Source organism: Plectropomus leopardus, chromosome 2 (assembly GCF_008729295.1).
Source record: "Plectropomus leopardus isolate mb chromosome 2, YSFRI_Pleo_2.0, whole genome shotgun sequence".
NCBI lineage: Eukaryota > Metazoa > Chordata > Actinopteri > Perciformes > Serranidae > Plectropomus > Plectropomus leopardus.
The window spans coordinates 25493189-25519716 of NC_056464.1; the positions used below are offsets into that span (position 1 = coordinate 25493189).

At 38.9% G+C, this 26528-nt stretch overlaps 1 protein-coding gene across 1 annotated transcript; it reads left to right on the forward strand.

Annotated features, from left to right (window-relative positions):
• Positions 1–17195: 17195 nt before the first annotated feature.
• Positions 17196–24015, forward strand: hrh1 (histamine receptor H1). Its single transcript, XM_042499469.1, has 2 exons — positions 17196–17263; positions 21409–24015. The coding sequence occupies exon 2, from the start codon at positions 21658–21660 to the stop codon at positions 23293–23295; it is 1638 nt and encodes a 545-aa protein (XP_042355403.1). The 5' UTR covers positions 17196–17263; positions 21409–21657; the 3' UTR covers positions 23296–24015.
• Positions 24016–26528: the final 2513 nt, after the last annotated feature.

Genomic DNA, 26528 nt, shown 5'->3' on the forward strand with positions numbered 1-26528 from the left:
GTTGTTACAGGCAGCCGTGCGGTGGCGTATCATATGGCCTTGACAGGTTCTATGTGGCCGCGTTATCAACTGACGCACCCTGTCTGCATATCATACTGCCGTGCCTGTTGCCGTCTGGCTGTCCGGCGGCGTATCGTAACGCGCCAAACATCAAACATTCCGTCTGGCTGCACTTGAATTCCATCAAACTTCGAGACTGAGAAAGTGCTCATTGTGTGATCACACTGTTTTTCCAGTCGTCAAATATCTTTGTGTTGTGATCACTTTATTTCTGGTGTTACATTGTTGTTACGTCGGGTGGGAGATGTGGGTGCATTTCTAATGAGATTGACCATAAACATCCCTGCACAATCTAATCTATAGCATTTAATTTACTAACTGTCACCTAGTTTGGAGAATATTTCTCGTACTTATTTGTATTTCCACCATTTTCCACCACTCTGCTTAAGAAACTCTTCAGTCTCTTATAAGTCTTCTTCCCATTAGTTTTTCACCATAGGAGCTCTCTTAAAGGCTACAATGCTTTGTGAATCACTTATATTATTAACAGGATCTAGTCTTAACTGTAAGAAAAATTCTTAGAAAACTTCATTATTCTAAGACAAAAATTAGGTTAATAAACAACATTTTAGGCTACAGTTTTGCTAGTTTATCCAAAAAGTGACAAGATAACCCAGCGGGAGCAATGACACCACCTATCAGGCACACAACACTATGCGTCAAGCAAGATATATGCATAACAGAATTCTCAGTGGTTCAGTTGCAATGTGGGTAATGTAGGCTCCAGGTTTTGACAGGGAAGAAGAATGCATGTTTTCATTCTGTGCGACAATGTTAGAACGCACTGCCTAATCGGTGGCGTCCTCTTTTAAACGGTATCTTAAGCAAAAAGGTGAGAGAAGAAAAGAGACAAGAAACATAGACAGAGTAAACAGATTGAAAGGGACAAAAAGAGGGAAAAGAAAAACAGTTTGAGGTTGAAAGAAAAGTTTGAGAGATAGACCAAGCAAAAGCTGAAGTGACGTAAAACCAGCCCAAATAAAACCGCTGCCTCTTGTTCTCTTCTTATTCTCTCGGCACAAGTGCATTAGACGTTACTTTGAGAGTTTTCTTCTGTGCTTTAGCTGGAATGACATAAGCTTGTTTCAACGCTCAGAGTTTTTAATGTTTGACTATAAACCCTCTGCTAAATCCTGCCATGCCTGACCCTCCTTATTACCTTCATCACTAAATGAAATCAGTGGTGACACACACTGTAATAATTCTGCAGTGTAACAATGCAGCTGCCACGAGGAACTGTGAGCTGATGCTTTTGAGCTTTTTTTCCACTTAAAGTAATTATGACCAATGAAGTGGGAGATTCTCTTAAGCCTGAGAAAAATCAGGCTTAAGAGGTTAATATTGAACAAATATCTTGTGTTTTGGACTGTAGACTAGCAAGTTAATTCATATTTGCCCTCTATGGAGGACATGACACTTAGGCCTTTATTTTAAACACTATGCATACAGTCTGTCTGAATCCTTCAGCACTGCACAAAGGACGTGTGACCAACCTAACACATCTGTGTTTTCAAAAGGCGCTGGAATTACAAAAACAAATCAAATTTGTTATTTCTGTTCCTCATATAGATTTTTTTTTTAAATTTATATTTATGAGAGTCTTAACAATATTTTGAGATTTCAGAAGTGTATGTAATTTTTAGTCTTTTTTAACCCTCTTTCGGGGAATGTGGGACTTGCTTCTTCTCATTCTCAACCATTTTCCCAAACATTAAAAACCTCAAAGCCAGGCAATACATCAGGATGTTAAATGCTCAGAGTTTGATATATCAGCAGAGAAGGAGCCTGGAGAAAAAAAATATTGACAGCCAGCACCTGTTTTGGAGTTTTAGCTATTTACCACAGATCAAGGAGGGGTAAACAGAGATTATTTTTCTTATGCACACACACAGAAGCTCATACTCTATGTATTACTGGTTCAAAACAGGCACAGTACCTTTAATGTTACATTTCTTTAAATCATTTTAATTGTATGATGTAGATTTACTGTAAGTTTTATGTATATTTTGTGTAAAAAATTGATTCGGTACTTTATACACACGCGCACACACAGGAGTGTTTAGCTTCCCATAACAAATTTCACGACACTACATTACACATAACCTGTCTTTAAGAAAAGGCTTGGTCAGTGTTTATCATGGAAAATGTGAGCTGTGCTAGTTTTCCGTTTGTATCGAGCAGCAAATAAGTTGTTTGAGTTAATTTTTTTACGTACTTGACCTCCTTCAAGGCAACTATTTGTGCAACACTATGTTGATGCTGCAGCCCTAAGTCGATATATATTAGAGCTATGTTATGTTAATAGCTAACCTACAGAAAATGAATTTGCCATTATGTTACATTATGTGGAAGGGTATTCCCAAAAGACTATTGTACTAGTTACACACAACATAATTTCATGACTTCTCCAAAACTCTAATGATTTTTACCAGTTCTGTGACATGGATAATGAGATTGTGTAATTCTATGACCTTACCAGGTTTTCCATGGCCGTGGGAACCCTGTCAAAAGTACTGCCACCAAATACCATTTTTTAGGGCATATTTAAAGTTTACCATTAACAAAGTCAGTTTTTTCTCAAATTGTCCCATTATCAGAATAAACCACCCCTCAGTGATGTGGGACCTTGAGTGCCTCTGTCTTGAAACTGAAACATAATTCCAAAATTATTCTCCTTATTCATGGCAAACTTTAGTGCATGAATCATTTGTAATGTATTATTCACCTACTTTTATGTCTTCTTTTTCTCTAGATAAAAGGAAACAAAATGTGCCTGGAAGATGCATAATGATTCTTCCAAATCACTGCATCTATATCTAACTGTCACTTTAAGTTTAGCTTTTTCTGTTTGATGTAAAGGTTACATGGTTATTAGTTGTTGAGAAAATGTCCTCCATCCTCCATCTTCCAAGTTTTGCACACAAATGCATTTTGATATTCCATATGCTTAGGTATCAGTTTGAAATCATTAAATAATCATTTGCACTATATAGAGGGGGTTTTCATGCCGCTGCTGCTCTGATGCCAGTTGAAAATCATTAACTCAGCTTTCTCCCAGTGTCATTTCCACTGCATCACAGTGTCATCGTGCTCCCCCTCCAGAGACTCATCATATGTGGCTTTATCAGTGGTGTTTGACATGCAGCGTACTACTGAGCTCAGAACTGCAGACTCTCTGCTTGAAAACACATTTCAGCCTTCCAGCTATTTCGTGACAGGGACCGGGAGACAGCGGCAGGCGAGTGCCATCAGCACTGCCAAATCAGGGAGTCTCTGCTTTGATTTGGACATACACAACAGAAAAAAAATTAAAAAAAAAATTAAAAAAATAATTAAATAAAAGCTTTTTACTACAAGATGGTAGTGTTGGATTATCTTCCACACTCAACTGCCAGAATGAAATCTGGTGTGCAATTTGTCACTTGTGCTTGATAAAAACTACACATTTTACCAAACTGAGACTTAAATATGCAAAACCTTCTTTGTTTTATCCTGTTGCACTAAACATTAACCTTCAAGATTTGATGTGATAACGTTTATAATTTTTTTGACATTGTAGGAACCCACATTGTTTTGTTTAATCCAACCTGAGGCAGAGAGTCAGAAACAGTCCAGGGGACACTCACAGCTGTCCTGTCCAATAAAAACACCAAAGTGAAGACTTCTGAAGTCTCTGAAGGACATTGAAAGTATTTTGTTACAATTACCGGGCACCCTCTCTACAGTGTGATGATGTTTTATGTGGAATTCAAGGAATATAAACTTATTTTTATTTTCTATGTTTATGTGATCCAGCTACAGCTAATATTGGGCCCCAGCTAGATTTGATCTTTTTACATATTTTGAGAGGATTTTAAAAACATAAAACAATGATGCTACTCTCCCGGGTAGACATGTTTGTGCATATGCTTTGTTTGTAATCTCTTTAAACACATATCTGCATATGTCTGCAGTATCTGAATAGTATGATCAATCGCGTTTGAATGGTTGATAAACGGTCCATGTGGAGATGGATTCTATCGTCTGACAACAATTTAGCTTTATATTAGGGTTTTTTGTAATGTATCTGCATTCATATGCAGATATCTGTTTTTAGACATTAGCCAAAATGACTGAGGAAGTCTTGGCCTGGATATCCACTGGGAGCACCATATCAGCCTGAAATATTGTCCCTCGCCCCCAGAGGTCTTATTGTCATCAGACAATAGCCGATGGGTTGGAAGATTGTTTTGTGTGTAATCTTTGTATGTGCGTGGCTCTGGAAGAGTGTCTGTGAGCTATTAAAGCCCAGAAACTGTTAATGGGACCTGCAGGGTCTCGAGCATGTGTGTCTGTGTACAATGCACAATTGTGTGTACCAGCATGTATGCATGTTTGTCGTGTGTGTGTCTGTGTGTGTTTGAGTGTGAGGGCTTTTGTCTGTGTCCGGTGCAGTGCATTATTCTTCATTAGAAACAGATGAGTGACTCTGTCTATTCCAGGACTGCCCCTGGGTTCAAGTCAATCCACCACCCAGGCACCCACACACAGACACACATATAATGAATGCGCGCACACACACTCACACACACTCACACACACATATTATGCACTGTGTCTGTCTTGGAAGACGAGAAATGAGTCAGATGCTCAGTAGAAATTTGCTTTTTCGGGTTGAATCTCAGCCAGTATGACAGATTTATCTCTGCATATGGATACAGAAAGAAGGTAGAAAGGCACATCAGTGTTTCAGTCACTCCTTCCGTATTATATAACTTTAATGATGATCAGAGGGAATTTAAAATAAATGCAGTTGTGTTTCCTAAAGTCAAAATCATTTTAATTAAAAAGTTGTACAAGTAATCTCTATGAAGATATATAGCTTCATATGTATCTGTTGGCAACAGGCTAAGATTTAGGTATTAGAAGCATCCTGGTTTCAATTTATAATGTGTTTATAGAAATTAGCCGAAATGACTGGTGTATGCAAGAGGAAAATTTGGCCCTCTACACCAGATCTCCTAAAATATTGGCCCTCGCCCCTAGAGGAGTATTATCATCAGACAGCTAGCTGATAGGATCTAAAACTGTCCCATATGTAAAGTTTGAACATTATTTTGTCTCTTGATCATATTTAAGGTTTACCGTTAAAGTTGTCATTTAATGTTTGTAAAAATGCCAGTGAAAGTGAAAGCCAGATTTACTTTTGTTCAGCATTTTGCCTCGCTACATTTGTGTATTTTTCAGCACAGGGTCTCTTGGATGTCTGCTGCTTATGGTCAGATACCTGGTTGTTGCCTTTTTATAAAGCCTCGACCTCACCTGGGCGCCGTGGGTGCAAATGCCTCTAAACATCCCGAACACAGAAAATCAGAAAATACAGGCTGGAGGGCAGAGTCTCTGCAGAAAAATACACCGTCTGATAATTCTAGGGGGTTGTAAGTGGTGATTAAGAGGAATTACCTCAGTTTGAGTCTATAGGAAAATCCTGCACAGTATATCTTTAACATCCTCATTGCATTTGGTATTTCAATAAGTCTTAATGACAAATCATCTTGAAAGAAAATGTGCTCCTTGGCAAAAAATATGGTAAATGCATTGTGTGCACTTTTGCATTTATTTATTTATTTATTTACAATTCAGAGTATCACATTCACATTATCTAAAATATAAATATCTTCTTATTTGGGAGCTCATACGCTGAAATACCTTAAGGCCCCAGTCAGGCAGTTGTCATTCAGACCAAGTTTTTCTGAGATATAACTGGAGGAATATAAATTGAATTTTCAGTATGGATAGACTTGCATGATGAGCCTCTCTGCTATCTATCAGGCGGATTTGACTGAATATTGCCTACCTCCACATTGCGGGCTACTTGCTGGGATGGAATTATCCAGTATGCTAACACCTCACTATTTCTGCTTACTCAGGACGGATAAAGCTTTTGCGTTTGTTTGGATGGTTTTTCCCCAATAACATTGAGAAACTGTAAACTGTGAACTGTAAAAAATTAATTTCCAAGTCATCAGTGTTCAGCATAATATCTTGTGGTAGGAAAAGAGGAAATGAGACTGTGTATAAGTCTTCAAAAAATCTAATTATTAAAATCAAACAAAAACAACACAATACATCCAGCCATGTGTGTAGAAGTCTGTACGTGCATCTACAATAGGATTCCTCCAAATAAAGACTTCATAGCCTCCTCTTTATTGTAAAATTAGCACCACTGTAGAGGGAAAGACGGACAGACAGAAAAAAACAGACAGAGCGGCTGTATGGAGAGTGCAGATTACATAAGTCCTTCACCTCACATGCCTGACTATGTGACTGCAAAATGCCCAAGAGACTGAGGGATGGAGGAAGGCAGCGAGAGGAGAGGGGGTGGGGGGAGCGGAGTAAATTGGAGAAAATTAAGTGGAAGAGGGGAGAGAAGAGGGATTTGAGAGAGAGACGGGGTGAGCGAGAGGGAGATCGAGCGAGGGAGAGAGAGAGAGGCTGATGAGAGGTTTATAAAAAGGAAAGTGAAGATGATGTAGAGGGCGTATGAAGTGGGCCTCTGTCATTCTAGTTAATGCCAGTCGCCTCGCCTCAACGACAGCAAAAAGACTGCCGCCGAAGAGGGTTCTGATATGCAGCCTGACAAAAGCACTTATCAGATCCAGCACGGCTTGAAAAATGCTGACGTGCAGACAAAATGTTGAAATCAAGTCAACTGGAAGGCTGATTGATGACCTTTTTCAAATTGTCTGGCTGATGCAATGTGTCAGAGAATATGTTTCACAATCTTTTTTTTTTTTAACTCATTTTGGATTTTGCTGCATTCCTCCTGCAAATTTTAATTAAAAGACAGTTTAATGATGTGAAGAAGTATAGCTTCTGCTTTAAAAAAAACTTCAAATTTCCTTTTTATGTTCTGAAGGGTTTTTTTATGCCGAAGATAAATGTGTCATCACAATAACATGACTAAGTCTTCAAATTACATGTTAACGCAGTTCCCTTTCTGAAGAGATTTGGTTCATGCTGTGTGGCGACACAGCCGCTGTTACAAATCCAAATCACTGGAGCTGCAGAGGATTAAGTGTGTTGCTCAAGGACACTTCAGAAGGACAGAGGCTTTTTTTCACTTCCTCTGCTTGAAAGGCAAGCTCACCACCAAGTACATTTACTCAAGTACTGTACCTAAATATAAATCTGAGCTACTTGAAGTTGATCATTTCCATTTCATGACATTTTATACTCATACAGTACATGCCAGAGGGGAAAACTGCACTTTTTACTACAGTAGCAGCTATAATTACTTTGCTAATTACAATTTCACATGCAAAACATATAAAAATGTCAAAAAATGCATTTTTAGAGCGTAAACTTCCAAAAAGTATAAATAATTAGTTGATTGATCAAGTAGTGAGTCAACAGAAAATGAATCTGTAACTAGCTTAATAATCAGTGTCGAGGAGTAACTAGTTACATGTAATGGATTTTTGCAGTTAAATTATAGATTAAATGTAACAATAATTTACAGTTACTGGGGAAAAAAATCAGTAATTAAAGTACAGCTACTAATCAAAGTAATGGTGATTACTAAGGGTTTCATCTGACTAATGGTATGTCTTGGTAAATAGTAAATAGTTTACATGTAGAAAAAAAGTATAGTAAAAAGGTTACTTGAGGAATATAACATTCATTCTGTTGCTTTCCTTCTTTTCAGCGAGCAGGAAGGCCTTCTTTTAGCAATTATATTTTTAAACAATGCAGGTCAGCAAAGCTGTTGGGACAAATTTGATTGCATTTGATTCATTTAAAGACCCAGTTTTTGGGACTTTTCAACTTTATTGCCCAGTTTGAAGGTCCAGTGTGAAGGATTAAGCAGCATCTAGTGGTGAGATAGCAGAACTGAAACTTCTCCCGTGTACCAAGCATGTAGGAAAACTTAGGTGGCTGTCATCGAAAATACAGAAACTTGAATGGCTCCATCTAAAAGCCAGCATTTTATTGTTTCATTCTCGGCTACTGTCAAACAACATGGTGGACTCTGTGGAAGAGGACACACTGTAAAATAAATATAACCCCTGACCCGGCACGTTCTCTGATTTCAGCTTCACAAATGTGAGAATTTGATGCTTGCTTAATGAAGGTCTAGCTACCAAAGCGGCGCAATAAATGTGTTTCTTTTGCAAGTTAGACAGTGCGCGGGAGTTTGTCTCAAAATTGTCTTAATTAGAAAATGTTGAGTATAAAGCTCTTAATGTCCTGCATTCTGCTGAATTTTTATGCAGTGTTTTTTGGCTTTTCTGCATCAATTCGTAGTGTAAATATCTTAAATTCTGTCCCAAGAAAGGGCTCTGTTAAAAATCTACACTTGTGCCTATGCAACAATTTCAGTGCAGGACTTGTAATGGAGGATTTTTCATTATGAGGTTAGTACTTTTGATTGAGGTAAGGATCCTTCATCACTGTGTCACTCGGCTGTGTCAATATTTCAGGTTTGGTTGTACACTGGCTGAAACAAACAAAAATTTGAACAAAATTAATGAAAGGGATGTGCAGGAAATCCACAAATGAAGTGACAGAATTGGACAGGAGGGAGCAGCTGCAGTGAAAGAAATAAGGAGGTGTCGAAATTGGCAAGAAAAGAGAGAAGAAGAGAAATAGCTGGAGGGGAGAACATATGAGGAGGAGGAAAGGATGGGAGAAATGAAGGTCAACTCCTGAAGTATATGTTGTAAAATAAAGAGGACCTCAGACTGGTTTAATGTAATGATTGGCAGTGTGGAGTCACTACTGTTATTAAGATTCACCCTTCTGTTCACAGTAGAGTCGACATTTGAAGGGTCTGTTTACAGACACTGAACAAAAGGGTTACAAAGTCAGCTCCCAGGAGAGCAAATCCCACATGTGAAGGGAGATTAGCCTGAGATTTTCTCCTTTTATTATCACCAGAGGCACTGATCTACTGTCGAGTGCGATTGATAGTGGAGATTATCTGATGGGTTTCGAGTTTACAAAGGGCTTTACTGAAGGTTATGATGATTCCAGGAACTAACAGGGGCTTTGATTTGTTTTGTGAGCTCGTAAATGCTCTGGATATTGCCACATACAAGATCATTGCTGCATTGCCAGGCCTCTTTTTGGGAATATTTGAGTAGGCATAAAGCTGACCAGCAGATGTCGCTGTTGGCCTACAAAACACAGACGTGGTTGCACTTCCCCTCAGGAATTGCTACAGAAAGGAGCCACAAAAAATGTTATGTTGCTTTTTGTCATTAAAAAATAATCAACATTTAAAGCATGCTGATACTCACAATAAGTGTTTATGTTTCAAAATTGTACCTTTGGCCTAAGTGAGATACAGAGATTCACTTTTTAGGCAAATAATTAATGAAAATCAGTAGCAAAAATAATAAAGGTGGCGTCAGTGCCTAGTGACTGACCTACGTTACAAACACGCACACTCACGCAACAATGCACTGTAACTGGCCTGTTTCTTTCCTCACACTCTGTAATTACTGGCTATTATGGGCTTCCATAGTGCAGATTGACCATAATGAAATTATGGAGGCCTCTGACATACTCATTCACTCACACATACTCACATCCACGTGCACTGTGCTGCGTAGTACACTACAAACAGGTGTGCACACACACAAAAGAAATCAGATTACTCAAACACAGCTGTGGAGCAGAAATAGAAAACCTTGTAGAGCACATTCATATCACAGTTTGTCAGTTTGAATCTTCATTTATGTACATGTTTTGATCCTGGTGATGACATTTTACACAGATTTGTATGAATAATGAAATAAGTATATTTGATCAACCCATATAAAATCACTGGTGGGTCATTTATCCCACAGCTGCTCTGCTGTTGTCCTTCTCATAGGAACCAATGGAGTGTACTTTATTTATAAGAGGATGGGGGGAAGCGGGATGTGAGATTTTTTCTTTTTAATTCCCACCAATGGTTACGTAGTACTGGAGCCAACGCAATGAGCAAACAGCGCAAGAGTTAGAGTCATCACCAAAACAAACAACTCATTTCTTAAGCAAATGCATCTCCTTCCATGTAAAATGATGTGTTGAGGGACCAATAACTTCTGTTCTCACAGTTTTTATGATGATTAATGAATTTGGTGATTTTTTTTTAAAAAAACATGTCTTTTGAGCCCACCAGTGGGATTTGGGGTTCATAGGGTATTAAAGATGAATGCAAATCACAGCCATTTAAAGTTGTATGTCCCTTGCCTAAGCCAAAATATAAAATACCATTCCCTCCTCAGTGCTTACAAAAGTATTTAACATGCCTCCCCTCTTTGCATCTCCCACCCCCTAATAAATAACAAACAGTCCCTAACTAATTTCTAATCTTTAGCCAGACGAGAACTAAGCATTCAGGCTGTTTGTAAACAATGGCTGGCTTCCTGTTTTCATGAATACATTCAAGACAGTTTCTGGCAGCAAAGCAGCTCTATTAGACTACCTTGATTATGTTTGTTGAGAAGGGGATTTTCCCAAAGGGATCCAGTTCAAATCTGAGTTCATAAGGACGCTTCTGTCACCACCTACTGTTCCTTTCTTGACAGATTTTTCAATTTAGGTTACCATTTCCTTCTTGTCTTATCCTCTCCTTAATACACACACACACACACACACACACACACACACACACACACACACACACACACACACACACACACACAAATTCCTGCTCCCTTTCTTCAAACCTTCCTTCCCTTTTTCATCTCATCCTTTATTTCTCCCTCTTACTCCAGCCCTCCCTCCCTTCCTTCCTTCCTTTCTTTCTTTTCATCACCTCTTCACCCACAGCTTTTCCTGCAGGGGAAAGCAGGGAAGTAGTAACACTTTAACCATCTTCCCCAGTTATCCAAGACTAATTTTGTTAGTGCATCCAATGTTTTGCAATGCAAGACTGATATAAACACCAAGAATTCAGTGTTATGACTCTCCTGCTTGATAGAAGGAGTCGTGGAACAAAGTATATCTGAAGAGGTAAAGGTCCTGTTCTCCGTTACACTCTATCTTCACCAGACATCTGTCAACTGTGATATTCAGTCATACAACAGCTGTGTTTTCATTAGACGTCATCATTGCAGCCACATACAGCTGCTGTGTAATGCCCTTTATATGCACATAACAGTGACACGGTCTCTACTGCAGGTCGGGTCTGAGGCTGTCTGGCGGCAGACTCACAGCTGCCCTGATGTCGTGCTGGTGAGATGTTGCTTTTCTGGCTTAGCGTGTATGTGGAAAAAGTATTGGTCCGGATGATTTTGACCCATTCTCAGGCTGACGATGGGGCAGATTAATGTTAGAGGATGTTGCTATGGTTACCAAACTCCAGCAGCTTCAGATAAGTGCAACAGAGCAAGTAGGAGAGAAAGGACTGAGATGTCAAAGCAGCGCAGCCTGTACATGCTGACACAGTCCAGGGGGGAGGTCTACTCTGTCCACAATATAAAGTATCACACAGTTTACCCATTTTATTTTCTTATGTAGTATATATTACATTATATATAAATATTATATTATCAAGTTGGTTAAATAACAGCTTGAAGGACTTGTTTAAAGTATATTGGGGAAACTGATTTTTAATTGTGACAAAACAAACAAAATAAAAACAAAATACAGTAAAACAACTATACTAGAGTAAGTTAAATGTGCATTTTTAATGCATGTATCAAAATATTAATATAATGACAGTTAATATGAGTTGATATAGCGATTCTGCTAAGTATTCAGTCAGTTCATGTAAATACATTAACAACATTTATACTGAATTTCTAATTGCGTTATCTTCACCAGTCAGTTTGCTAAAGTATTCTCCTTTAACTGTGTATGATGTTGAAGATATTGAGTGTGGATGCGATTGCTTACATTTTGATTGTTTAAAAGTGTTATGTCTTGTACTTTTTACCACAGAGTTTTCACCACAGAGTTTTCACATATTTGTCAGGCACACAAAGCTCAGTAAAACCAGTCATTTGTTATCTTGAGGTAATGGTGAAATTAAGTTTGAACTCAAACTAATAGACTGAGACAGAATTATGGGAAATCGCAGCTGTCCTCAGCCTCCCTAATGCTCTGCATCATTTGCTTTGCAAATACTTGTTCATTAATTTTGCAAGTTTCAAAAACCTGAAAAACGTGTGGCTATGTCATCTTAAGTTTTCCTAAAATTGTAAGAGTATGGCGTCATCTAAAGGTGATTAATGTTAGACTCATTAAAATAATGACTCTCTTGATAAAGGTTCAATCAGTTATTTAAACTATAGTGTCATAGACTGCAGTAATCACAGTCACAATCACAAGATGGGAAAGTCCGTCAACTTCAGGGTCCCTGTGACCTTTTTTGTAACAACCCATTAGGCCAAAGTTTTTATTTTCTAGTGTCTGTTTTTCTTGACCTGTTGCTTGCTTTCAGACCAAGAAATTGTAACAGAGTTCACACAACCCGCTGGAAGAAACGTGATATTGGACGTTATTCTTCATGACAATATCAGGCTCATGTTTTTAAAATCTTCAAAGAGATCCTTCAGATCTTTTGAAGTGGGGCTGTATGAAGTATGTATTCATTGTCAGTGTGTTACTTACAGTATATGTCAGTCTGCACGCCCCCAGAGAAGCAGGCAGAAAAACTGCCACTAAAGTTGAACAATGTACTACTGGGGATGGGGTCAGCACCTAAACATATTTCAGCCAGCTAAAAAAAATAAATATAATTTTAAATGTACGCTATATTTAGTATGCTTCACCTATTTGCCTTGCCATCAGATGTCCATCAGTGAGGCTGTTAACACCCATTGTTCTCTCATCATAGCCACCTTACTCTACTGATGAAAATAGTAATTTTGAAGATGAGAGTTGCTGGTTTTAGTTTGTTTGTATTATTTTGTGACTTTGGTGAATCCAAATCCACGCTTACAAAGGCCAAAGACAAACAATAACACAAATGCTGTGATCAGTGCTATTTAATCACTGTTTTTCTGAATGGAGTCTGCCCTTTAGGAGGGCAATTTAATACTTCATTTCTCAGTGAGAAGTCGCTGTTTGACAGCAATGTAAAGCATTAACACTCTCAATAAAGCATACACTTAAAGTGCATACACGAACATGTATTTTGCTGTTGCCCCATCCACAGTGGTTCATTGCATAGCTCCCGTTTTTGGTACTCGTGTGATTCTCTAAACCAGCAACATGCTTACTGCCATCTCCTGTACGTAATACACTGACTGCTGACAGCTACTTTATACAGTCCCTCTTCAAAAGATCCAAACTATCCCTTTAAATGTCTTGACACCTTACCATAAATATATCCTTGCAACAAAGAGAAACGTCTTGAGTTTCTGACCTCATGAAATTTCTCCTGCAGTTGACATGCTGCCATCATGTTGCGCAAATCAGAATTCCCTTTGCCCAAGTAGCCATTTCATAATAGCTCAAAGCCCAGAGGATTCTAATTCTCCGAATCAGCATGTCAGCAGCGCCATGGGACGCCTCATCACCCCTCTGCTGTGAGATGTGCTGAATGCTTCCAAACATGCTTGATATTTTGTCAGCTCTCCCTAATAGGAAGCCCAGTGATTTAAGAATACACATTCAGAAAATCTCAATTTACAGGTGGCAAATGTCACGTCACTTCAGACAAAACATCCCCTGATGGGCCTTTGGTCAACTGTTTATCATCCGCTCTGAACCATGTGGACTGTGAAAGTAACACTCCACGTTAATAGCCTTTGGCAGATGAAACACTTGAAGTTGTTTTGAAGCTGCAGTGTGAATTATGAGACACTTTGAAGCTGTTAATGGATTTTGCATAAAAGGTGTTTCAATTCAAATTAAGTTGTTTACAATAAAAAAAGCCTATACTGTAGGAAAAGACTAACAAGACTTTAGTAACCAATTATTAGCAGGACTCTACAAAAACAAGGTGTCCCTATATGGCAGAGTGTATGGGTCAGTGATGGCTGTAATAAAACTTAAACAAGCAGCAATAAAAGCATTATGGCATTTACAGCCCCTTCTCAATCCAAACTGTCATCATGTCTGTACTGGTTTAACGCTGCTGCTATGTTTATTTCTCGGAGCAGATATCTTTACTGCAGGCCACTTTCTTGAATACTTACAGAGGAAATGCACCTGATTTGCACCTTATCCTTGTTAAACCAGTCATATATCCCATATGTACATAAAACCACATATGGGACATGGTGAGATATCCTTTAGCGTGGGTGGACACCGCCCTGACGCTGATGAGCCTTATACCTGGACATGTTGGCTCTGTAAGGCAAGGCAAGGCAAGTTTATTTGTATAGCACGTTTCAGCAACAAGGCAATTCAAGGTGCTTCACACAGAACATTGAAATACAACAACAGGGGGAAAGGAAAAACATTTAAAACATTATAAAAGAAGCATGTAAAAGGTGATTAAAAACAGCAAGTGGGAAAACAACAGATAAAACCCAAAAATATAAAAACACATATATTGAAATAAGAGTTGCAGTGCAGAGTTTCGAAGTAAAATATAAAATTTAAAAAGTAAAAAGCCTTTTAGTCAAAGGCAGCAGTGAACAGGTGAGTCTTTAACCTTGACTTAAAAGAATTTAGACTCTCAGCAGACCTGATATTTTCTGGTAGTTTGTTCCAGATATACGGAGCATAGAAACTGAATGCTGATTCTCCATGTTTAGTTCTGACTTTTGGAACACAGAGCAGACCTGCACCAGATGACCTGAGTGGTCTTGATGGTTCATACTGGACTAGAAGGTCTGTAAGTGAGGAATCAAGTGAAATGATTTTTAAAAGACTCCTAACACTGGGTCGGGGACATAAAATCACTTTATGCTTTAATATCAGGCTTGCTGCTGGGTGAACTTGACGACACTAACAACAGTGTGTTTTTTACCCTTTTGATAAACAGCTGGAGGAGAACTGCTGCTGCTGGGCACACTGCATGCTGAGTTAAATCACAACACACAAGCTACAATGAGACAAGAAATTCATGATGTTTCCAAGTTCACCGTTAGTCCACAACAATCAACAGCTCTCCTATTAACTTGGCTTTGATATAGGACTTCCGTAGAGTGGAGAGTTTAAAGATTTAATATGATGTTTTACAATGTGGATATTTTCTTTGTCCTTGTGGGAAAACTGAGTGACAAAGAGACTGTTTAGACCTCATAATAACCATAGACTGTATAAATAATGGATGCCGCTACTGTGACGTCCCCCATTTGTTAATAGACTGCCATTTTGAAGCCTTGAGTTTGACAATGTGGGCATTTTTTTTCGCAAGAAGTGACAATGATTGGATGAGAGGCTGCGGATGAGCGAGGGGTGAATCTGATTGGAAACGAGGACACTATCTGCAGACAGTCTGTCACTCAAGCGTCCCCGTCTTTAAATATGCGTAACTTATAAATATGCTGTAATAAATTGTAAAAGTGTAACGGAAAAAAGTGTGAGGAAAAAAAATCACTCGTATGGTTGTCATATAATGGAAAATTTGCTATAGAGACCAAAACCATTTTTTTTAAGGGTGTTTAAATTTTTTTTTTTTTCCTTTAAAGTTTGGCATTTTAACATGTAGGTATATGAGGATTTACCATGGATGTATTATTTACTCTGTTTATGAGCCAGCCTCAAGTGGCCATTCAGTGAACTGCAGTTTTTGGCAACTCTGCATTTGCTTCATTTTTCAGCCTTGGAGTTTTCCTCTTGGTTTTAACATGCATTTTGGTGATCAAAACACAAACTGAAAGCCAGGACCCAGTGCTGCTCACACGTGTGCCTACTGTCTCCAGCTGCTCACTTGTGTTCAGATTTCATTACTTCCCAATGCACAGTTATTACATTCACACTTTCTGCTAGCTGCTCTGTAGCATGCTCGCTAGTCACTTTAAGGTTGTGTAAGAATAACTGGAGATATCCAGTCAGCAGGATTCAACACGTCTCCTTCCATAGGGCAAAATGAGGGATGGTAATGCAACACTTCATCCAACTTGACATAAAATTGGTGAGTTATAGAGCGTGCTGTCACCAAAACTATCTCCACAACCTGCAGTGATGAGGTCGTCCTTGATGAGGACCAGCCCATTCTCATTCGTAGCTCATAGAATAGCTCCGCTCTGTCAGTGCTTTCGGTGCAAGCGAGTGATGCCAAAAGGCACCTTACGTGTGCACAAGGAACATTGCTGGACTGCGTCAGCTAAGGACGCGGCTGGATAGAACTGGTGGCAGTGCAAGTATGCGCCACCAGACGGCACCTAGTGTGTCTGCCTGATAGGCACGTCTTCCTCATCATTCTGTCTCTGTAGATGCGCTCCATACTTGGTAAAGTAATCCCTAATAATTTAGTGGCCGTTCTTACAGTTTTTCTGACAGTCTTTGTCTGTGCCTTGGTAGCATTTTGAAATCAGCAGATGATGTAGAAGGATAAAGCACTGTCAACAGGAGTGTTAGTGGGGGGAAAGTGGGGCTCATTATTCAGTGTAAGGGGGGCCCTCGAAAAGTCCATCATGAAAAGTTTGCCTTTAGTTATCAATGCCATAACTACATCATAACTGATTGAATAGACCATTTGAAAGACTGAATTTGTATTTACAAAAATGTGGAGGATTTTTGGGGCTCTTTTTATTCCTTAAAGGTGCAAAATGGTTTTGTCTTCTGTGCACTATGATTCATTTCTAATCGCAGCAAGAGCTGAGCAAGTGACTGCTTATTTTGTTAAAAAAAAAACAAGACTTACAAATAATAAGGGTTAAAAAAAAAAGGATCATGGATCAAGAGAAGGAGGGCGGATTGCCCACAAAGACTGCCAATGCATAGAGTCCAGAATTTGATATGTATGACACTGGCAGTCAATAAAGGCAATATCCAGTAAAACTAGGTTTATGACGTGGAGGAAGTTACTCAGTCTGCCTGTAACAGCACAGTGAATCATACACCAATCAGAACGCGCTACTCCATCAGGTGGAAACACTTTCAGTAACAAGGTCATTTCTATGGCTGCAACTGTTCATCACCATATCATGTAAACTCCAAAGTCTGTGTTCAGTCCAGACAGCGAGAGAGAGAGAGAGAGAGAGAGAGAGAGAGAGGGTGGGAGGCTTTTTCTTTGCAATCTCAACCTCTGTTCTTCACTCGTTTACTGATTTTCACCCGGAATACAAGCTGGAATTAAACGGACTTTCCTGGAAATTGACGATTGGTGAGTCTAGATTGACTTTAAATTTATCAGACGCATTTACGCTGAAATAACTTAGATTTTTGAACTGATTAACTTTTTATTATTATTTGTTTAATTTTAAGTGACTGAAAAGACAGTTCATTATCTGACTGTTACAAGACGTGCACGTGTTAATGCTGAAAGCATAAAAGTTTGCGCGCAGCGGCTCAACAGGTGGCTCTTTGCGCACCGAGCTGTAGTATTTCGCACGAGAGCCATTATTCATTTTGATAGATAAGCTCCAACAGGTCGCGACAGGACAACACAATAATCAGCGTTCCCGCTCTTTTCTAATGAAATCACAGAGGCTGCGCTCATTACGCATAATCTTATTGAACAATTAGCCCTGGATAAATATCCTGTCCTTTTCTGGTGCGATAAGAAGTGTGCACTCGCAGAAGACACGCAGTTATTTTCCTCGCCATCTATCCATTTTTATCTTGTTATTCTTTGCGAATTCGGTGAGTGATATGGTCCCTAAATATTTGTGTTGCGGAGGCAGTCATTGTATAAACACAAAGGATATGAACACAGCGAGGAAAACTGTTTACAATCACAAATTTCGGATCAGATTCAAAGCCAAAGAGGTTCATAGAAGCTGATGATAAACCATCTAGGAGCATATTAATTGAGAAGATTCAATTGAAGTTTCTTATGTGAAGTTTAAAATATGAAGCATATGCAAAATACTGTGTGTGCATGGGTGCTGTAGTTGCCCTTCACATCTGAATTGGTTTAAAATGTGGCATGAAATAGACTTTATTACCAATTTGAAGCTTTAACTGTGAAAAAATGCACCTATCAGTGTCTCCATCTGATGTCATGATGAAGCTGAAAGGCACTGCAGACAGCATCCACCGGATAGTGCCACAGTTTATCAACTTCTTGCAATACTTCCAGTCTCCCTGGCTTAGTTATTCATTGATTGATTTAGTACAGGCAAGGAGATGTAAACATGGGGGCGATAAGAGCAAAGAAATCTTTATTCACCCACTGTCACCCCATTTTAATATCAAAACTATGATGACAGAATGAGTCATCTTCTGAGGATGCTCTGCTGAAAACCTCTGAGCTGTGGTGAGTGAGTTTGTTTTTTTTCATTCCAACTGAGCAATAAACACTAGTGAGTTTTTTTTTCTTCCTCCCCCTCTCGAATGTGTCAGTAGGCAGGCACAGATAGACACATATACAGACAATATAAAAGCCATTTCCGTCTGATAAAAAAGGGAAGAAATCAATCAGCAACCTGTTTCTTTACACCATCTTTTAATCTTTGAATGGTAAAGGTTCAGATTATGTTTACATATTAGTGTTTTCTTTTTGATGGCAACCCAAATCCCATGTCTTAAAGTTTGTATCATTTCATTTATTCAATTAGCAAGATGATTTTTGCTGTAAACCCAAACAGAGGGATTTTGATTCCCAGTTGGCTACTCATTTCCAGGCAGCACTTTAAATTTTATACAGTTTTTTTCTTCTTATTTTTTGTAGTGAGAAATGATTCAACATGAGTGGGATGCGATGGTCTTATTGGCAGAACAACAGACATGATAGTTCTCTTTTGTTGGATAATGATAATAATAATAAAAAAAGGGTAACTGAAGGGGTCCCAATGACGTGTTTCAATTCACAGGTCTATCAATGCAAGCAATGTTCACAAACGCCCACCTGCCACCATGGTAATGGCCTATTTCAATCTCTCTTAAAAATCAGTATCCCATACAGTCGAGATGGGGGATAAGGGGAGATTTTCCAGCTGCGCACTGATATGCTTTAATGGGAGACGTCTTCCTGTGCTCTGCAGATTCAAACATTTTTTCAAACAGGCTGCAGTCAGTTTAGGATTTTATAAATCATGCAACACAAACAGCATCTTTATAGCCTCGTTTTAGTCCAGTCCCACAGTTTGTCTACTGCTGTGTGGTTGATGGGATTTGCCACCCTCCCCTTTGTGTGAGTGTTAAAGGAAGCCAGCTGGACAGCGAAAGACAAAGAGCAAGAGAGATTTTAGCCAACGATACTGTACATCTAAACCACAAAAAAAAAAAAGATTTGAAGCACTGAGTTGTGTTTAAGTTGCAGAATATACTCGCATGTGGCTGCATTTGTTCTTATGTATTGCATATTGTTGAACGAGTTCTTCCTTTCTGTCATGAGACCCCTTATAAACAACTTGACTAAAAATTACTCAAGTGTATGTAAAGTATGAAAACCCTCAACTAGAAATGCAAAAGCTATACTAACACATCAATCAAGGCAATATTTATTATATATGTGGGACCACATCCCCTCCTCAATATTCAAATATGCTGAAATGAAATTAAGTATGAAATTAAGAATACATTTTTAAGAATACATTTTTTTTGTTATGCCACTACAGGCAACCATGCACCACTATTCTAAACAATCATCAGCAAATGTCATCATAATCATAAATAAACTTAATAAATCTCTAAGACACAGACCCCCCCTGGCAAATTTGGTTCCTCCTAATGTTGACTCCATGGCTATGGCCTTGACATCGATACATCACGTTATATCAAGTAATATTTTTCTACATAATGTTACTTTTGACACTTTTGGTAAATTTTGCAGAGTTCTGGATGGTTCTGGGGACAGTGGGCAGGTGAGGTCTGAACTTTATAAAAAGGCCAGACCAGGACCCAGCAGCCATCTCTGGGATCCATGAAGCAGCATGGATCCCAGAGATGGCTGCTGGTTGACACTGCTGAAAAAAACATAAATATAGAAAACCAAAATGAATCTGGGGTTTGCTTTTCACTTTCACAGTCACTGATGATGTTCTTTACAAACTTTTAATTACAATTCCTGCACGGTACATCTTTAACCTTTTAAAACCTGGACCGACATCAGTTCTCTTGTGCTGTGTTCAGACGCCTCTCACAAGCTATTTAACCCTGAAAAACCTGAGCAAACTGGTTTGATTTCTAACAAAGGGAAAAAGGCACTGACCAACTGGACAAGAAATGTCCCGCAAATTATGAAAATTCTAAAAAAAAAAAAATACAAACAGAAAAATGTCCAGAAAACTGCATTTATAATTATTATAATTATATAGTTAGAATTATGTTACATAACAAAAATGTATACATATATATCTTTTAAAGTTTCATCGCTTTATATGGTCTTTTTTTCTTTTCCTCTTTTCTTTTTTGTGTGCTTGTTTTCAGATAGTGTTATTATGACTTTTCACTAATTTCTTGTTAATTCCTGGGCCATGCCTTATTTGTTTCTCATTGCCTTTCCCATTTTTTGTTTTAAAGAAATCAAACCAATTTTCTCAGGTTTCAAAGGGTTAAGCAAAGGGTGTGAATACTTCCATCACTATGAAAGTAACATCTACTCTGTCTTCAACATCAGAGTATCCAAAATATATGAATATGAATATGCAAATATTTTTCTTCACTTGCCTTATGACAAGATGTCTGCTACTTTCCTGAAAAGTCCATTCTAGTGTATGTGACCAGGAGGTTTGTTGACACATCAAACTTGTGTTCGTTACATTGGTCCATGATTGGCTTTCAGACTAGTTGTTATGTCACAAAGTTGAGCTCACATGTGCATGTTTTTAACTTAAACTGAGTTTTATGGTGAGGGCAGCGTAACTTTCCTCTCTCAGTCTTCTTATGTCACACAGTCAGAAATTAAAGGAATAATATGCAGGAATTGTCTGTGGCTCTTTGTAAACAGTGCCCCCTGCAAAAGTGAATGCCAACCCCAGATTAGCTGTTGCAGCCTTGTATGCTTGGCATTTTTGCATTGCCATATTTGTTTTGATTTTTTTTACAGCTTCCTCTTGGATGCTGCTGCTTATGGTCTGGCACATCTTCACCACCTTTTTAGAAAGCCCTAACCTCACTTACACACTATGTAACATCCCAGTTCATCCCGAAACAGCAAAATAAAGAAGAAAATAAGAAAATCCAGGCAGAGGGCAGAGTCTCTGTAGGTAGATGCACTGTCACACACTTCTAGTGAGTCATAGATGATGATTGAGAAAGATTGTTTCAGGATGAGTCTATACATGTTTTTTTTTTTAAGGAAAATCCTCCATAGTATACCTACGCAACAAATTTTAATGTGTTGTTGTTCTTCATGTTTTCCAGGCCTTAAGAGTTTGGATTTCTTGAATGAACTACAGATCAAGACACCACTGACCTTTTCCAGGATTTAAACATGACACTTTTTTAACACAACGGTGCACTGATCATCATGCTGCAAGTTTTGGATCCAAACTGAGTAAATACACACTTTGACCTCCTGATCCATACATGTTTTGGCAGACAGTTTAAGACACACTGTCACTACTGTTTCCCATGATGTGACTGGCTCTGGAGGTGACCATCTCACCTACCATGATGGAATCTGCTCTGTCGCCTTTCACAGACCCTCTCCACCTCAACAGCTATGTCAATATCAGCAACAACAGCTGGAGTGACCTCCTCGACGCTGACTCACTGAGGAGCAATCACACCCTAAACCTGCATGGCCACTTCCACAGCGCCCTTCTGGGGGTCTGTCTCGGCCTTCTCTCTCTCGTCACGATCATAATGAACCTGCTCGTCCTCTACGCAGTGAAAAGAGAGAAGAGCCTCCACACGGTCGGGAACCTCTACATTGTCAGCTTGTCTGTGGCAGATCTGATCGTGGGGACCACAGTGATGCCTCTAAACCTGGTGTATCTGTTAGAGGATGAGTGGAAGCTTGGACGGGCAGTCTGCCAATTTTGGCTTATTATGGACTACGTGGCAAGCACAGCTTCAATCTTCAGCTTGTTTATTCTGTGTTTGGACCGGTACCGCTCTGTCAGACAGCCGCTCAAGTACCTGAAATATCGAACGAGAGGTAAAGCCAGCGTGATGATTTCTGGTGCCTGGCTGCTGTCAATGATGTGGATTATTCCAATTTTAGGATGGAGGTCTTTCACACATGTAGACCTTAAACCCGAGGAGGAGAACAAGTGTGACACAGATTTCCGCTTTGTCACATGGTTTAAGGTTATCACTGCCGTCTTCAACTTCTACGTGCCCTCAATTTTGATGCTGTGGTTTTACACGCACATCTACTTGGCGGTGAGGCAACATCTCAGGGACAGAGAGAGAATCATTCATCCGACAGACTCATTTGGGGAGAATGAGAATGGACAACATGCCCAATCGGCAGTGAAAAATGACTCCAAATCACCCAACAGGAGACGTGACATTCCAATGAAACTCTCTAAAAAACAGCGCTTGTTGGACCAGAACACTCTAGATCAGCCGTATTCCCTGGAGGATGCTGATAGAGCTAAAACGGCTTCATGTAGATCTCACAGAAAAATTGGTGTAAAGGGCCAACAGACATCATTGCTTGCCATGACAACTAAACGACTCAGAATGGCACAAAAGGTCAAAAAGTGCTCTCTGTCTCCTGAGGAGAAGGAGTCAGACATTCCTTTAAGTCGACCTTCGGTGCCACAGGACATAATTAGCTCAGAGGGGAATAACGACTACAAACTCCAAACGTCTTTGAACGAATGTCACGTCACAGTGCCAAAGTCAGTGAGCGGCGTGTGTGATATCAGTCAGGTTTCAGACGTGCAGAGATACACCTCTGTGCTCGACAACAACTACGACCCTGGTCACGCTCTGCCCTGGACGGAGGAAGGGGTCGAAGATGCCAAATTGGACCCAGCTAACGCTGTGACTCTGAGGCAGACGTGGCAAAGGTTTATTGACCAATCACGTCAGCGTATCCAAAGCCTGAGGATCCATAAAGAGCACAAGGCAGCCAAGCAGTTGGGTTTTATAATAGCTGCTTTCTTGCTGTGTTGGATCCCGTACTTCATAGCTTTCATGGTCATGGCGTTCTGCAGAGAATGCGTACACCACGACTTGCACATGTTCACCATATGGTTAGGTTACATCAACTCCACTCTCAACCCTTTTATATACCCGCTTTGCAACGGCAACTTCAAACGAGTCTTCAAGAATATCCTCAACATTCATTTGTGACAGATAGTGACAGGCAGAGCAAAGAGGCAGAACAAAATCATGGGTGTCTAAATGCTGCTGACATTCACAGATAATTGGAGGGGACGGCTGTTGCATCGATTAAATGTCTTTAATACCCTTGCATGGGTGAGCTTTTTCAGTGTAGATGAAACTGTACATGTATTTTGAGCGTCATTTGTTTTTATTTGTTTTAAATCTGATTTTTGTTACTCACTGCCCTCTGATTCAGACTCATGGCAACAGTTGAGGGTAATGTCTGTCTTAAATGTTATTTATTTTGTCTATGTTATGCTAATGATAATAAAGTGTGTCTAAGAGCAGAGACCTTCAAACTCAAAAGAATTTGACCTCTTACCCTCAGAAAACATGACCACGAGTCCAGTGTATTGGCTCTAGTCCAGGGGGGAGGAAAACTATGTCTAAAATGTGTTTTTAAAGAAAATATTTTTATTTATTTATTTATTGTTTTTTGCACTATCAATGTACAGAACCCAAAATGTAACATGATACAAAAACATTTTTGCACATTTATGAGCAACTGCCAAATTGTTTTCCCATCATTAAAACAGGATATGGGACATTAGTTGTCCTTTTTCATGTCAGTCCAGGAAAAACAAAAATCTTGCCAAGGGTAAACTCTAATCTGTAACCCCAGGGACAGCTGATCTGGGATCTGTGAAGTTGTTCCCTTATTTCACCCTTCTTTTAAGAGTTTTTAAACATGCAAGCTTTCAATGATTTCATTGTGGGTTTTTTTATACATTAAAAATCACCATTTTAATATTAACCTGGAGAAATCTGCTGGTCTTGTTTTACCTGTTTGTGCTTTGTCAACTTTTTATGGTTGTCAAGTAGAACAGATAAGTGCATCATCAAGGGACTCCTTAACAACACAGGTTTCACTTGGATCGGTGTGTTTTTGCAGGACTAAGGGATGCACGGGTCATTGAGCCCTGTGAACATTTCAGCCGAAACTCTGAGTGCTCGTCCATACTTTATGGATAACCTGCTACGGCTTTTTAAGAATGCAGAACAAAAATGAATTATTTTGGTTTGATGAAAGTGAGAAGTTGGACTGAGTGGCCAAGTAGGTGCTAGTTTTATACACTAGATAGTTTTATACCCATATACACTAAATAATACACACAACAAGTATGACAGCAAACAGAATATACTCTGTATAGGCTAACTGCCTTTTTAGCCTTTCTGGGCCGGGCATCTAATGTTATTGATGCAGGATACTACATTGATATCAGCATACATAATAATTTACAGTAATGTGCAACAGTCTTAGGCCACCATAGATTCATTGTTTTAGTAAGTTGTAATTTGTAATATTGATATATAAATATATATTTATTTTTTAAATTTATATTATTCATTTCCCAGTCTCTTTATTAAGATACAAAAAAACCCTTACAATTGCATTAAAATACCAAAAAGTCAAAACGAAATGCCTTCTTCAGACTGAAGTCAATATTTGGTGTTAAAAGTGGAATTGGAAATGGAAAAATGGAAGCTCAAACAATCAATATTGAGCTTTGAATATGTTCATGAATGCAACCTGGTGTAAATGCACCAGAAGATTAGTATTGTAAATCTTATATTGTCCTGTACAAGAGAAAGGTTACACTAAATACTTGCAACTTCAGCCTGTTAAAGTCTTACTTACTTCCTATATGTTCTGGTTGTATTTCAGTACGAGACTACTGAGAAATAAATATGTATAATCATTATAACCTGGCTAAAATAAAAAAAGTTAAAGGAGGCTTGGGACTTAAGCACAGTACTGTCTGTCTATATATTCATATTTACTCAAGCACAGGCTTAACATTAGTTGTATGTGTGTTTCACACATTTTCCCACTGTCTACAAAAACTGTTGAGTGTCTGCACCGCAACTGTCAAAGTGCACCAGGATCCGTTTTTCTTCTTACAAAACTGTCCTTTAGGATTGCAGAGCTTTTTGTGCTCATATATTTCACGATGTGGTGTACCACCACCTTTTATGTCATTAGCCAAAGAGCACCACATAGTTTTCCCCAAAGCAACCATATATTTGAGGCTTGTGTAATGCATTTGTATTGACTTGGTATTTGGAAAAAACACACAAAGTGCATCCATCAGGAGACAAAGCATTATAGCACAATTATGTCTGCAATCAGAAAAGGCAATGGCTCCTGCTGTGAAAAACAAAGTTAAGTGGTGCTACATGTTACCACTCCCATAATATTAAATCAAACTGTGTTCAGATTTTCAAAAACATGTGGGTAAATGACTTGTTTTCCTGTATCATTTCACGATATTCTCATCTCGCTGCTTTTCAAATTTTAATATGTGAATTATACTATCTGAATTCAAGGCTGTAATCTGTTAACCTGCCATGACAACGATAAACTCCAAATCGAGACACACTCAATGTTTCCTGTGTCCAGCAGTGGGTTGTGAGTCACTACTTAGCCAAACCAAACAAATCGGAGGGGGGTGGAACTGAGCTGGAAGAAGTGTGATTGCACTCTGTCATCTCTACAGTGAATCTCTGTCAACAAGATGGAGCTGATGTCAGGCTGCTATTCAGGAAAAAACAATCATGTTTTAGATGTTCTTTTCTATTTTTTTCACAGAACAAAGCTGTCAAGTTCTGCCAGTAGACACAAAAATCCTCCTAACTGCATATTCTGTCCCACAGTGCTCTCATCATGTGGCAGCTGAATGCTTTGATTTCCATGTAAATCATATGGTGATTTCTGCAAGAATGTTTTTTTTTCAATTTTTCAATTTGGACACAGTAAATTCTAGCTGCTGTCCGGACTCTATTCATACCCTTAGAGTTTTATTGCTGGCAACAAAAAGCAAAGGTCTCTGTCTTATGTCCTAATAATCAATTTTGTTTTTAATAATGCCCTGTGTTATGACTACCAGAGCATATCTATCATTTGAGGGATAGTAGTCGCTTACCCTTACATTCAAAATGAGATAATACTAAATGGACAGTGGTGGAAGAAGTATTCAGATCCCTTACATATGTAAAAGTACAAATACCACACTGTAAATATACTCAATTACAATACAAGTCCGGCACTGAAAATGTTACTTACGTGGGTATAATAAGGAATATTGAAGTACTCTGTGCAGAAAGAAAAAAAAATAATTAAAAGGAAAAGCAGCAAGTGTTCATAGCTGTGGGGCTTTAAACATGTCATGTTTCTGAACAAATAATGACTTATAATAATG